A 15,654-nucleotide genomic window follows, 5' to 3' on the forward strand; every position below is an offset into this window, starting at 1 on the left:
CCTCTGCCTGCCATATGTGTTTGACCAAAGCAGCACAGTTCAGTGGAGGCATTGCTCCTTCGAAAGCACAGCATCTCACAGTTCTAGGTTAGCCTTAATATTTGCAAAGCAATGGCAGCTCCAAGAATAGGATTCCCCGAGACAAGAATTACAGGCAGTTGTAAGCCTACCATGTGGGTGCTGGGAATTGAATCTGGATGCTCAGGAGGAGCAGCCAATGTTCCTGACTGCTGAGCAAGCTCTCCAGCCTGTAAATGTGTAGCCCAGGATGTCCTGAAACTCATGCTCCTCCTATTTCTGCCTCATCAGCGTATGCTATATAGTTAGGCACCACCACAACCAGCTGTGTTTTCCAAATCAGTCTTTTTTTCGAGAATGTTTAAGTCATACAAATTAATTTTATAAAAAAAAACTAAGGTTCCAGAAACGGGTAGGAGGAGATGTTTTTATGGCTGAAGAGAGACATTTCAAAAGGGTCTTCAAATCCCACCCACAGATGTAATTATCATCCTTATGTCAGTTCCAGTCCCCTAGAATACCATGAAAAAACAAGTATACAAACCTAGGTCCTGCACACCATTTTATAATCAAAACCATCACCTAAATAGCCTTTTTCCCAGACTCAGGTGCGACAAATGAGGTCACTTTGGGAGCAGAATTTAAAAGAGCACCATAAAACCTGGTAATCAAAATAGTATTTCAATACAACACTTTATGATCAAAAAGCAAAATTCATGAACAAGATATGAAATTTTTAATAAGGAAGGATCTGTATTATTGATTTTTTTCTTTTGCCTTAGGCTCCAATATGATTCAGCTCAACACTTTCTTGCTTCCTTCTGTTCCAAGGCAAGACACCACACATCTGCACAATGGAATATGCAAAGGAGGCCAATTTGTGCTTGCCACATCACTCTGAGCCAGGGAAGCACTGGGGAGGAAGCACCCAGGACCAGACTCAGCAAACAACGCTTCACAGGATAAGGAGGGTTGGTTCCTGCCTCACACTGTTTTCCGTTTCTTGCTATGTCTAGAAATATATAAAGAAAAGATATTTACATAGCTTACAATTCTGTAGGCCCAAAAGCATGGCACCAGCATCTGTGTGGGGCCCCTAAAATGAGGGCTCTATGCTGCGCATGGGCAAAGACAGGAGAGAAACTGGAGCAGGTTCCTACAGAAGAGCTGAATGGACAGAAAAGAAGCAACAGAAAGCCAGTTTACTTTATTAACAAGCCTCCACAGGATAAGCAACTCATCCTTGAGGTAGCTACATTAATCCCTTTGTGAGTGTAAAGTGCCCACAACCTAATTACCCCTAAAAGATCCCAACCACTTTCAACACTGCCATATTAGAGGCTAAGCCTCAAGATCAGTTTGGGTGATGGGAAACCATGTTCAGACCATAACAGCTCCCAAAGGCCAATAAAACGAGGCTCTCACTGGAGCACAGGCTGCCCTCTTCCCCGATACAACTATTATCACTCCACACAGAAATGGCAAAGCCCAGCACGCGGTGTTCACATTTCTCCAAGAACTCACTCCACTTTGCATCAGAGAATCCTGCAGTGTAACAGTGAAATCTCCACTTCTAAACAGCCCTGTAGTAGTAAATAATAATAATAATAATAATAATAATAATAATAATAATAACAGTATTGATCAGTGTCTACCATTCAAGGGCAAATGCTGTGAGACGGAGAGATAAAAGGGTGCAGTAATCTATTTATCTTTGAGCACTGGCAAAATAAATGGTTCCAGAGATGGTTCTGTGCCCTGAGTTTTAGTTATTCCTTAGCTCTTATTCCTTATTTCTTATTCTTATTTCTTATTCTTATTTCTTATTCTTAGGGTCAGTGGGGAAGACTTGCATGCCATCAGGGCTGTGGATCAGAAGGGATGGTAGCAGGTGATTCTGCACTCTCCACTAAGGTAGCAGGGAAAGAAGAAATGATTCCTTAACCAAAGCAAATTTGAGAATTTTTCTAGAATTGAAAGGAATGTGTTTTGAAAATAAACAATGAAGGGAAGGCTATCCCTGATCAGAGAGGCCTCTGAGATTACTGACAAGAAACCAGTTGGGGATGGGGGATGGGCAGAGAAGGGTGAAAAGATAGATGACCTGAACTAATCAGAATCTTCAAAGAGTCCTCGGAGAAATGCCTCGAAACAAAAGGCGAGATTGTAGGGGAGGCTATGTCCTTTTCCTACTGATCTGTGGACTCGGTAATGGAATTATCAGACTCAGTTACTAAGACTGCAGTTCTGATAACCTCTTCACCACCCATAGAGTGTAATAAACAGACGGGGCAACTGTCAATACACTTTAAGGACCGGCATCCAGAGAGACAGGAAGCACCTAGCCCAGAGAGCAATGCTCACATGACCACTAAGTTGAGTGACCACATTCTGGAATGGGGCCTGTGGGCTCCGTGCCCGCCTGCGGTGGTGGTGCTCACCGAGGGCCAAGCCAAATCAAAGGTTTGCAAACGGGACTCTGAGTCAGGGAAGATCCTGGAGGTGGCTGACCCCTGAGCCCACACTCAACGAACCAATGGCCGTGGAGAAGGGGCGGGCCGTCGGGAGTGCTGCAGGGCCGGAGGGTGCCCCAGCCTCAGCGCCGCCGACTGGTTAGCAGCCTAGCCCGGGCCCATGTTGGAGCCTCCCGCAATCCAGAGGTGTGCAGCTGCGCTCGCGGGCGCGCTCCTCCTGCTGCTTTTTCTGCTGCTGGTCCGCCAGCTCCTGAGGCAGAGGCGACCGGCGGGCTTCCCCCCGGGGCCGCCGCGGCTGCCATTCATTGGCAACCTCTGCTCCCTGGCCGTGTCTGCCGAGCTTCCCCACGTCTACATGAGGAAGCAGAGCCGGGTGTATGGCGAGGTAGGCCGCGACGCAGACCCTCTCCCGTCTGAAGCAGCGGCCAGCGGGAATCCCGCCTCGAGGGCCGTGCCCCCGACCGGAAGCCGCCCCACGGCTGTCACCACAGGCGCTCAGGGTCCAGATTCCCCGCCCATGGGCGAGCATGTGCGCATGCGCTGTATGGCCTGTACCCTGTCTGAGATGTCTGCCCCTAAGAGGAACTTCTCGGCCCTGTGGCCCCTGAATTTGAATGAAGACGTTGTGAGTTTCTAAGACAGGGTTAGTGTTAGTGCGGGTTGCCATTTAATTTTTTAATTTTTTTTTTTACGTTTAACACTAAACAGCCCTTAATTTTCTGAACCTTAACTTTTCTTCATCGGGGTACTTAGGATAGTCGTAACCAAAAGCAGTAAAACGCTACCCAAATGCATTGGCTATTATAAATGATTTTGGTTACTATATGTGAAAGCAGCTACCTTTCACGTATAGTATTAGGAGTTGACCATAGAGACTGACATGCTAAGTAAGTGCTCTACCACTGAGACACACACCACTCCAATAGAAATTTATTATGCCTACAAATGTAAAATTATCTTTAAACCAGTTATTTGGAGTGGTTTCTCGTTGAATAGGAAATTAAAGTTTTTATACATAAATATTTGAGCTGAAAGGAATTCTTTATTTACTATGAATAGTCAAAATGACAAGTGATATAGGTCTATTACAGTAAGCTAAAATTAAAATATAAGTGCGTGGAAGACTACCATCAAGGAATAGGTTGATTGGATTAATTGAATTTGGCCTGAATAATTTTGTTTCTGGTACACTGAGAAAACTACATTGTTTACAGTGACAGTTTACATCAATAAAGCTAACCTGTGCTAATAGCTGCTAAACTGCAAGGGGCAAAACTGAAGATGTGTGCACTGCATAGTAAACATTGTACTGTTAGGTTTAATTACCACCAGACATTAACTCTCTTTAAGCTGCTGCTGCATTTGATCTCAACGCTAGCTGTGGGACACCCCTGAAGATCTCCCATTAACTTAGAGATAGTTCTCAATTCTGACAGTGTCAAAATTAGTCTAAGTTTTTAAAATACTAATCATTTTTTGTACAGTAGGAGACTCCTGTACTTCAGAAAGGTTGTAGGAAGTGGTTTATAGGGGTTATTTTTCCACAATCTCCCGTTTACATTTGAGATGTGTAGTCAAATCTGAACTTCCCTGCTTTTGTGCACTGTGAGTTGAGTCTTTTATAATTTTTGAAAGAGAAATAGCAGTGCCCAAGATTCATATTTCTGTCTAAGAAATCCTATATGGAAATGTGCTGCGGCATAAAGTGCCATTTCTGTGGGGAGTCACTCTTATTGTTTCAGCTTCCGCTGTGCTTAGATTCTTAATGTAGATTTTGAGCAGCATTCCATAGCTAGCAAAGTTGATATAAGTAGATTTGTCAGACTCTTTCGGACAATACTCTCACAGGCAATAAAGATGATTATTTTTCATTACAGCAAACAGAACTGGCAGCTTATTAATTTGTTTTATGGAGAACTTTTATTGAGAACTTATTCAAGGCACTGAGTGGGGCTCTGTGGAGAATTTAAAAATGAAAAAAAAATAAGTCATTTTAAAGGTATTTATAATCTGGAAGCCAGAAAGATGAAAATGTTTCAGGTTCAAACTAGTATTAAATTAATGTCATGAAAGATTTTATGTGATCTGTGATGGCTCAAAGCAAAGAGAATAAAAAAAATGTATATATTTTTAAAAACTACATGGGATATAGTCTCTAAAGGTAATATGGCAATCAAGAGGGACATTCCAAATGAGGAAACAGATCAAGCACACCTTTCTAGACCTGGACGGAGGGAGGGCCTTGGATTTCCCACAAGGCAGGGCACCCTGACTTCTCTTCGGTCTGGAAAGCAAGGGGGAGGGGGGGAGGGGGAGGGAAAAGGGAGGATGGGAGGAGGTGGAAATGTTAAATAAATAAATTTTAAAAAATAAAAAAAGTAGAAAATATGGCAGTCACTTACCAGCAGTAGCAGTATGTGCATTTGTTTGCTGTTAGTACTTCGTCAATGATGCTGTAATAATATGCTTAAATATGTTTGCCAAATTCATTAATTCAACATACATGCATCAATTGTCATCATAAGCCATGCACTATCATAGCTTATGTTTACATTTAGTAGTGAACAAGAGATCTCTGTCTCTAGTGGCATACATTCTGTTTGGGGGAAGATGGACAAAATAAATGTATGTAAAGTATATAATATATTAGCGTTTAGGGGCACAACAGAAGCTAAATGGAAATGGACAGTACTGGTGGGTTGAACTGTAAGTTAGTCAGAGCAAGTGTCGTTGCAAGGACATCTTAACAGGAAATGAAGGAGCAGGCTATGAGAACATCTTAGGGAAAAACACACCAAGAACAGGGCAAACACCAAGGACAAGAAGCAGCCTTATGTGATCTATGCTAAGGGTGAATGAAATGCAGGTGGCTTGAACCAGAGTCTAGAGATTGTGAAAGCCAGCTTTGCATTACTGAAACAAAATGTTTGAGATAATAAATTTAGAAAAAGGAAAGATGCATTGTGGGTTGTGTCTTGGATGTTTAAGTCATTAGGTTGACCGCATTGCTTTTGGAACTATGGAGAGGCAGCGATTTACAGTAGGAGTGTGTGGCAGAGGAGACTGTTTCCATCATGTCAGTCAAGAAGCAAAAAGGAGTGAAGAGGAGGGGCAGGATCCTGCTTTCAGGGGTACAGGTCCCTTAAAACTTCTGCCCTTTCCATGTAGCACTAAGCTAAAGACTGCATATTTAACATATAAGCCTTTAAGATACATTTAAGATCTGAAGTGATAAGATGTTTGGTCAACTTCTTTTATAACTTGACAGCAGAAACAACATACATGCCGAACAGTTGACTGTGTGGCTTGGGAGGAAATCTAGTCAACGTGGGTCAGGACTTTGTTAGTCACCTATCTCTCATGCTCAACACCTCACAAAAACAACTTAGAAAGGAAGGATTCATTTGGGTTGTGGTGCAGAAGGTACAGTTTATGACAGCTACTGGGTCAATTTCTGGTGTAAAGAGTTTACAGTGGCTCACCACTTTGTACCAAGTAGGAAGCAGAGACAACGTGGCTGGAATCAGGGCCAGGATGACCCTCACTGCCAAGTCCCAGCAACCCCACTACCTACTGTTAGCCTCTACTTCGTAAAGGCTCTGTTAGCTCTCAGAACTGTTCACAGCTGATAACAGTGTTCAACCACAAGTCTGCGGGGAGACACTTCACATTCAAACAGGAACTGAACACCTTGAAGGATTAAAAAGTGTGGTTTTAACTGATGGAGTAAAATATCTATGTAGAGCTAGTTTGGGTGGAGAAGAAGTTATGTAAAGATGATACAGAAACTGCTAGAAGGCAGGAATGTTTGCTGTATTTCTGTATGCATCTCTGCTAGCACAATTATCTCATAATCGACATTTTAAAACTGTTCAATAAATCAAAGATTGAATAAACCTAATCTTGGACTCTTCCACAGATTAAAACAGTTTAAAAGTAAGTTTTTGTAGTTTGATTGATGAAACTTTGCTAAAAGTTCTCAAGTATAATATACAACTAGATCAAGTAAAATTTCCCCCAGTTCTACTCTCTTAACAGACAACTATCTCAATTTCTTGAGTAAACTATAAAACTATATAATAGCTTTTTTTAAGTGATTAGTCCTCTTTTTTATAATTTCTAGTGACCACAGTCTGAAGATTTTCCTTGAAATATATTCTCCCTCTGTTCTGCCTTCAGACTCACATAGCTTTCAACCCCAAGGTCTTATGTCATTCTGGTAAAATGATGATCTTGTTTTATTTCCTGCATCAGTACCACTTCCTGTAGATTAATGCCATTCCTGTTTAATTTTCACTGACTACATTTCTGGGGGAAGACTTTTCTTTGCCAACACTAATACTGCTTTGGGAACTAGAAAGATCTCTCATTTGCTTATCTGGTAGCAACACCCTTTGTGCTAAAAATTCCTCCATGGCCTAAAACTAACGCCAATGTGTACAAAAATCTATAAATTTTCCACAACATTCTAAATGTACATACTTCTTTGTCCCAGGGCCCACCCTTGTGCCAAAACCTCTGGTGGAACTGATTGTATTCCTTCTTGATAATCTTTATCACTTTTGCTGACTTACTTCTGAAGAACTTTTGTTATCAGCTAAGACCTCCTTTGTTCTTCTGAAGCAGAATTTATCATGATTAAGTCTACCTTTGTTGTTTACACGAAGATAAGGCTTATCTCGGTCTTTTAGCTGTGAGAAACTCTGGGGCAGTTCCTGGGAGGATGCAATCCCTGGGATTTATTGATAAACAGGCTTTTCACTGGGTTAGGCCTTTACATTAGGTTAGCTAAAAGACACTTCAGGACACATGACATTGTAAGTGAACATGAGGTGATCCTATCATATCTTGGCTAGTTTTTATTGTTAAATTGCCTCACTTGAAGAATTGTCTCAATCACTTTGTCCCAGGGCCTCAAAAGAAATTGTCTTATTGATGTTTGGTATTGTAGGGCCCACTTCATTGGGGATAGGGCACAATCCCTAGTGTGATGGCTAAATTTTATGTATGTATGTAAGCTAGAGTCACTGGGGAAGAGGGAACCTTGATTGAGAAAATGCCCCCACCAGATTAAGCTGTGGGCAAGCCTTCTCTAGGCTGGTGGTCGTGAGTGCTACAAGAACGTGGGAAGAACAAGTCAGGAGGACCAGGTCAGTAAATAACTATTCCATGGCCTCTGCATCCGTTCCTGCCTCTAAATTCCTGACTTCCTTGTATTCCTGCTCTGACTTCCTTCATCATGGATTGTGAGGTGGAAGTAGAAGATGGAATAACCCTTTCCTCTCCAAGTTGCTTTTAATCATGGTGTTTATCACAGCAATAGAAACCCAACTAAGAAGCCTGGAAGGTATACTTGGGCTGAATAACAAAGCGAAGAGCTAAAACATAGAACCAGGGATTAAGCCAATAAACAGAGTTCCTCCATGGTTCCTGTCTCCAGATTGCTGCCCGACTTCCATCACTGATGGACTGTGATCTGGAAGTGTAAACTAAAATAAACCCTCTCTTCCCCTGTGTTGTTTTTGGTCATGGTGTTTACCACAGCAAAACAAATCAAACTAGAACATTCGGCAAACAACTCCAGCAAGTTACAGGATTATCCTGTTTTGCTTTCCTCTTAGATGAAAGGTATCTACGTTTGTATACATTGTTGCTGACAGAAGTTTCTGTCTGGCCTGGTCCCTTAGCTGTTCAGTTCCAAAGAAACACACAGAGGCATATATTAATTATAAATTGTTTGGCCAATTACCTCAGGTTTATTATTAATTAGCTCATATAACTTAAATTAACCCATAATTCTTATCTATGTTTAGCCATGTGGCTTGGTACCTTATTAGTGAGGCATTCTCCATCCTGCTTCCTCTGTGTCTTGCTGGTGACTGCAGACTGAGCCTTTCCTCTTCCCAGAATTCTCCTAAACTGATCACCCTGCCTATACTTCCTGCCTGGCTACGGGCCAATCAACATTTTATTAAATCAATACAAATGACAAATCTTTATATTATCCCACAGCACATGGTAAATATATTTCCTCTAAAGTTAGGTTCCCTTAGAATCCTGGTATTTAGAAAGGTAAATACAATTCTCCCCCCCCCCCACACACACACAAACACACACATGCTTGAATTTCAAAGCTGTTTTTTGACTTTTCAATTCCCCTCCCCCACTTCAAGATGATATAATAATAGATTGATGATGCTAGTTATAAATTTGTCTTGGAAATAAAATGAGATTTCTATGTAATAAATATTTGAAGATGGAATGAATTATAATATATCAAAATCAAATACATTTTGTTTTTGTTTTGCCTTGTACCTTAAACCTATTAAATAATGGCAAACCTTAAAGTAGAATACAGGCTTCTCCTGTCCAGTACTTTTTCCATTATACCTTATAAAATGGTTCCAGGCATGGAGTGGTATAATTAATCAAGCTGTCTAGAGATTGTCAACTGACAAATCCTCATGTTTTTAAGGAAGTGGCAAGTAATAAGAGGGATAGGCTTAGAACATGTGGATCATTTTGTTGTTTCACTGTACATTTTGCTATTTGATTGTTGTTTTTCTTCTCGAAGATTTTCAGTTTAGATCTTGGAGGCATATCAACTGTGGTTCTAAATGGCTATGATATAGTGAAGGAATGCCTTGTCCATCAAAGTGAAATTTTTGCAGATAGACCATGCTTTCCTTTGTTCATGAAGATGACAAAAATGGGAGGTATGTTTTTTACAACTGTTCAATGCACCTATTTTTTGAGATCTCTTAAAAAAAAAGCAATCTTTTTCTCATTTTTTCAAACTAATTCCAGTTCCCTCTCCTTCCCCTCCTCCTGCTCCCCACCACCTTCTACCCACTCAACCCCTCATCCATTCCTCAGAGTGGGTAAGGTTTCCCATGGGTAGTCAACAAAGTCTGACACATCACTTTAGTCTGACACCAGTACCCTCCTCCCTATATCTAGGCCGAGCAATGTATCCCTTCAGAGACAAGGGCCTCCAAAAAGCTAGTTCAAGCATTAGGGATAAACAGTGGCCCCACAGATTGCTCCAGCCACACAATTGTCACCCACATTCAGAGTGCTTAGTTTGAGCCTACGCAGGTTTTCCTGCTGTCAGTCCGCAGTCAATGAATTCAGATCGTCTGTTTCTGTGGGTATCCCCATCATGGTCTTGACCCCTTTGTTTATATTATCTCTCCTCCCTCTCTTCAAGTGGACTCTGGGAGCTGAGTCCAGTTCTAGCTATGGATCTCTGCATCTACTTCCATCAGTCAGTGTACCTACTTTAAATCACATTCCTTATTTTAAATAATTTTAGTGTAGACAAATTGTTTTGTACTTAGTGAAACCTGGATTTGAGGAACAATCAGACTGCATTCAATAGTTTTAGGCTACTACATGCTAGTTTTATTGCCAATCAGTTCTAAGAAACATAAGTAATGTTTTAAAGAATTAGTACCTGATAAATACTGAAAAAAAAATGAGGAGTGCACAGACACACAAGACACGCACATCATGAAGCAGAAATTTCCTTTTGGTCACAATCTTGAGTACTTGGTGACAGACATTTTATCATGTACAAAGGACAGACTTTTTGTAGGACTTAGGAATGATCAGATTTGGATGACTATCTAGTTTACAAGAAAGAAAGGCTGAAAGTTGACACAATTAAGAAGAAAGCAACAATAGAAAGTCTAAAAAAAATGGTGACACCAGATAGAACTGATATCTGATTTTTTTGTTGTTGTTGTTTTGTTTTTCGAGACAGGGTTTCTCTGTAGCTTTGGTGCCCATCCAGGAACTAGCTCTTGTAGACCAGGCTGGCCTCGAACTCCCAGAGATCCACCTGCCTCTGCCTCCCGAGTGCTGGGATTAAAGGTGTGTGTCACCACCGCCCGGCGATATCTGATTTTTTACAGTAATGTTCTAAGTTCTGTAATGATACCTCCACACTTACTTTCAAAAAAAATTTAGTGTCTTGCTTAAATAAGCTAAATGGCAGATATAATAACATTAGTAGATTTTGAATTCATATTTTTCTTTTTTTATTTCATGAGCATTTCTACTACTTTGAACAATTCAAGGCTGCCCTTGACTTTGGCATAGTTACCTTGTTGGGTATCATATTCCTTCAACAGAAGGAAATTTGTTTTATAAAAATCTGATTTCTTTCAAACAGAAACTTTGAATTTGGAGGTATTTGTTAAATCCAAATTAAATTTTGTCCATAGAACATATAATCACTTGCCTTTTATAAACTATTTTTATCATATATATATATATATAAATGTATATATACATATATATGTATATACACACATATCTTACAGGTATGTTTGAGGAAAGCTGAGTAATAGATTTATGTAGGCCTAGTTTATATTTTTGATTACATAAGACTAGATGGTTTCTTGTAAAAAAAAAAGATTATTATAGATCTTTTCTGCCAGTCCTTTCATGAGGTTTAGCTATGTTCTATGGCTTTTGAGCAACATCAACTAGGGCACAATCATGTACTTAGATAATTGGGAGCTAAAATCACTGACTATCCATCTTTGGATTTTTTCCTTTCTGTTTTTTATTCCACAGCATCTTAAATACGGAGAAATATGAATTACACACCATTTTTAATACTTTTCTTTCAGGCTTACTCAATTCTAGATATGGCCGTGGATGGACTGATCACAGAAGATTGGCTGTTAACAGTTTTCACTATTTTGGATGTGGTCAAAAATCTTTCGAATCTAAAATCTTAGAAGAAACTCAGTTTTTAATTGATGCTATTAAAACATACAAAGGCAAACCTCTTGACCTCAAGCAACTACTAACAAACGCTGTTTCAAACATCACCAATCTGATCCTTTTTGGAGAACGGTTCACTTATGAAGACACTGATTTTCAGCACATGATCGAGTTATTTAGTGAGAACGTGGAACTAGCTGCCAGTGCTCCGGTCTTCCTGTATAATGCGTTTCCATGGATTGGCATCTTACCTTTTGGAAAGCACCAAAAGCTATTCAGAAATGCAGATGTGGTTTACGATTTCCTTGTAGGACTTATTGAAAAAACTGCAGTCAACAGAAAGCCTCATTTACCTCAGAATTTTGTTGATGCCTATTTAGATGAGATGGATCGAGGTAAAAATGATCCTTTATCTACGTTCTCCAAAGAGAATCTAATTTTTTCAGTGGGTGAACTCATCATTGCTGGAACTGAAACCACAACTAATGTGCTTCGCTGGGCAATTCTTTTTATGGCCCTTTATCCTAATATTCAAGGTAAGGATAACCTTGACCTCACAGTCTCTCCTTACATATAGGACTCCCGTGCTTTAGAGTGTTTGGCCATGCTTAAAGCAGTTTTTACTAACTCCGACTATGGTAGCCAAGAAGGAAAATATCTCATAATTATGGTTTTCAAATCTAGTATTTCAATACAAATTTAAGAAAGGAAGAAAAGCATCTGAAGGTTAGGTATGGTGGTAATATTCCTCTAATCTCAGAACTCAGGAGGCTGAGGCAGGAGAATCTCAAGTTCAAGGCTACCACAGCCTACATAGTAAGTTTAAAACCAACCTGAGATATATAGAATAACATTGTGTTTAAAAAAAAACTTTAAAATAGACCTTAATATGTATGTTTTATAAAGGATGACGAAAGTTAAGAGTCTGGAAGCTACAAAATTGGTGTCTGAACTCTGCTTTTTCTTATTTAGGTCTAATATTTCATTATTTTCCTTGCTACTCTGATACTACTCTGATTCTAGGCTAATTACAAATTTATTCATAATCCTTTTCTTGACCTTACCCAGAGTGTTGGTTATAACTAATGAAACATATAGGGGGAATATAGTTAATTCATTTAACTACCAGATGATGAAAAATTCAAATCTAGATATACCCATATTCTGTTGATTTGTTATGGGTTATCTTTGTTGTACCCCCCCCAAAATAAGTTTATATAATTTTAAGAATTCCATAATAACTTTAATATGTTTCTCTGACAGGACAAGTTCATAAAGAGATTGATTTAATTATGGGCTACAATAGGAGGCCTTCTTGGGAAGACAAGTGCAAAATGCCTTATACTGAAGCAGTTTTACATGAAGTTTTAAGGTTCTGTAATATAGTTCCACTGGGGATTTTCCATGCAACCTCTGAAGATGCAGTTGTACGTGGTTATTCCATTCCTAAAGACACAACAGTCATTACAAATCTTTATTCTGTTCACTTTGATGAAAAGTACTGGAAAGACCCAGATATATTCTATCCCGAGCGATTTCTGGACAGCAGTGGATATTTTACTAGAAGGGAAGCTTTCATTCCTTTTTCTCTAGGTAAGAAAACATTCACATTTATATAATTTTAGAGTATAACAATGACTCATTATTCATAACATCTCAATCTGAAACAACCTGCTCCAGAGTGCTTAATTCTGAATACTTAAAATTAACTTTTTAGTATTTTTTCTTTTTACTGAAAATAGATTTTTTTCTCACATAGTATATTCTGATTACTGTTTTGTCTCCCTCTACTCCTCCCTGTTCCTCTCCACCTTCCCTCCCGTCTGGATCCATTCCCTTTCTTGTCTCTCATTAGAAAACAAACAGGCTTCTATGGGACAGTAATAAAATATAACAAAGTAAAATATAATAAGACAAAAACTAGCATAAAAACAACAATGGAGTTGGAACAGAACTTGAGAGAAGGCACAAGAATAAGAGACCCACTCATCCACACACTCAGGAATCCATTAAAAAACTAAACTGTATATATGCATGCAGAGGACCTGGTACAGATGTGTGCAGGCCCTGTGAATATCCTGCTTCTGAGTTGATATGAACTTCAATCATAACGGATTTAGAGGGCCTTGTTTTCTTGGTGTCCTCCCCTTACATATAACATTGCTTCTTACAGGAGAGGATGGTTTCATTAAAATGATCAACACCTGCTTCTACTAAAAATATCTCTTAGTTAATTAAATAAAGCTAAAGTTGAAAAGCTATGGCTGGCTATTTCAGAAACTTTTTAGCTTATGAATGTGGGGGTTGTTGTCAGACTTCTACAGCAAAAATTCAGTAATAAGTATGAGAAAATGAAACCCATATAAAGGAAAGGAACAAAGGCAACTCCAAGAAAAGCTAGAATCTTGCCTTCTAGTGTATCATGTCATCTCCAACTAGGAAATTCTGCTCCTGCTATGAAATATAGCATGAATCACACAGCTTGGAAGATGGGCTACATCTTCATCACTAAGGAAAGTACTCCTTGCCGGTTGTGGTGACACATGCCGGCAGGATTTACTGAAGGAAAGTACTCACTAGGTCAGTTGAAATGGGTTTCCCTTTGATGTCACATCCCAAAGCATGTGATATTATAGTAGATCATAAGCTCTATTGCATTGCGTAGAACTCAGAGATGAGAATAAAATCTTAAGAAGTCCATGATCTGATATATGGAAATAAAGGTATGTGTTTCTTCGATGAAGTGCTAGTTTCTAATCTTTGAGATTTGAGAGACTCTTCTCATAATATGATGTCTTCAACCTACTTTAAATTACTGATTTTCTGAATGACAGCCAAATATTAGATGTTAATTTTAGTAAATGGTCTTTAAACTTATTTCCTTTTCTGTTCAGGAAGAAGACATTGTCTTGGAGAACAGCTGGCTCGGATGGAAATGTTCTTGTTTTTTACAGCGTTACTTCAGCAATTTCATTTGCATTTTCCACATGAGCTAGTTCCAAACCTGAAACCCAGGTTGGGCATGACATTACAACCCCAGTCCTACCTCATCTGTGCAGAAAAACGCTGAAAGTGCACAACTGTATATTGTGTGATGTTTTACTCTTTTGGCTTTTTGAGGGGCCCACCACCCAGCTCCAAATAAATCACACACAGAGGCTTATTCTGAGTTATGAATGCCAGGCCTTAGCTTGGCTTAGTTCTTGCCAACTTTTCTTATCTTAAATTAACCCATCTACCTTTTCCCTCTGGGATTTTATCTTTCTTACTTCTGTATCTTACTTTCACTCTGACTCCTGGCTCTGTGACTGGGTGGCTGGCCCCTGACATCCTCCTCCTTCCTCTCTTCTCCTTTGATTTATACTCTCTGCTTGCTAGCCCTGCCTGTCCTTATTCCTGCCTTGATATTGGCTGTTCCGCTCATTAGACAGATTATCAGGTGCTTTAGACAGGCAAAGGATCACAGCTTCACAGTTAAACAAATGCAGCATAATCACACCTTAAAATAATATTTCCCAACAACTGTATTAGGGTTTAATCAATAATAGTATTTGGGCCAAAGCCACAGTTTTATAAAGCCAAGTGAATATATATGCATTGTTTAAAATAGTACTAGAGCAATAACAAGCATTAACTATGTTATTTTTTTCTATTGTAGGATGTATTGAACAACACAAAGGTGCAGCTGTTATGTACATATTAAAAGGGGCCATGTATGCACTAAAAAAGAGTTCTTGTTTATTGTAAAGTTCCTTTGATCTGGCTCCATCCTGGGGAACTTTGCTTTTTGCTCCCAAACTGACTCCTTTATGATCAAGTGTTGGGATTAGCAGACTGTGGTATCAGTCCAGGACTAAAGAAATAAAACCCACATAAATGAATTTTGACAACAGAAGTATTCTAGATAATGATGGTAGGCAATGGAAGAGCTTTATATTTAATAAAGACCCTCTCCTTGCTTTCAGATATTCCTCTCTACTATGTATTCATAAGAATTGTGGCATTCTTTCTATAAATAAGAGTTTCTGTGATCCCTGAGCATCCATCCTTAAAGCAGCAGTTCAGTATGTGGAAATAAAGTATGCAGTTGGCTATTTATTCTTTCTTTGTAGGTACAGTCATTACACTGTTTCTGGCACTACTTATTTCTAAAACTAGTCACAGAACTAAAAGATTCAAACATCTTACCTTACTGAGGTCTTAGTTCCAGTCAGGCAGGTTTTCCCAATAATATTCAAATCAAAAGTCTGTTATAGAGACAGGGTAACTTGAGAATGATGAAATGTTATTACTAATTATACCAGGACAAATGGCATATTATCACAGGCCAAAACAAACTGGAATGTATATTCATTCACTAATAGCTATTTTTTCATTATTGTTTCTTCCAAAGTTCTTCAAAGAGCCCATGTTCATGTAACTTGTT

General features: G+C 39.2%; 1 protein-coding gene across 3 annotated transcripts; it reads left to right on the forward strand.

Annotated features, from left to right (window-relative positions):
• Positions 1 to 2,500: 2,500 nt before the first annotated feature.
• LOC121457797 (vitamin D 25-hydroxylase) lies at positions 2,501 to 14,949 on the forward strand. 3 transcript variants are annotated; one of them, XM_041666804.1, is made up of 6 exons: positions 2,501 to 2,877; positions 9,067 to 9,208; positions 11,132 to 11,764; positions 12,492 to 12,821; positions 14,123 to 14,243; positions 14,887 to 14,949. In XM_041666804.1, the coding sequence occupies exons 1-6, from the start codon at positions 2,653 to 2,655 to the stop codon at positions 14,894 to 14,896; spliced, it is 1,461 nt and encodes a 486-aa protein (XP_041522738.1). In that variant the 5' UTR covers positions 2,501 to 2,652; the 3' UTR covers positions 14,897 to 14,949. The 3 variants fall into 3 exon arrangements, with proteins under 3 accessions (XP_041522738.1, XP_041522737.1, XP_041522739.1); XM_041666803.1 differs by lacking the exon at positions 14,887 to 14,949 and having other exon boundaries at positions 14,123 to 14,423; XM_041666805.1 differs by lacking the exons at positions 2,501 to 2,877; positions 14,887 to 14,949 and adding an exon at positions 7,575 to 7,642 and having other exon boundaries at positions 14,123 to 14,423.
• Positions 14,950 to 15,654: the final 705 nt, after the last annotated feature.

This window comes from Microtus oregoni, unplaced genomic scaffold, assembly GCF_018167655.1.
Source record: "Microtus oregoni isolate MIOR12 unplaced genomic scaffold, Mior012 000016F_ref0000370, whole genome shotgun sequence".
NCBI lineage: Eukaryota > Metazoa > Chordata > Mammalia > Rodentia > Cricetidae > Microtus > Microtus oregoni.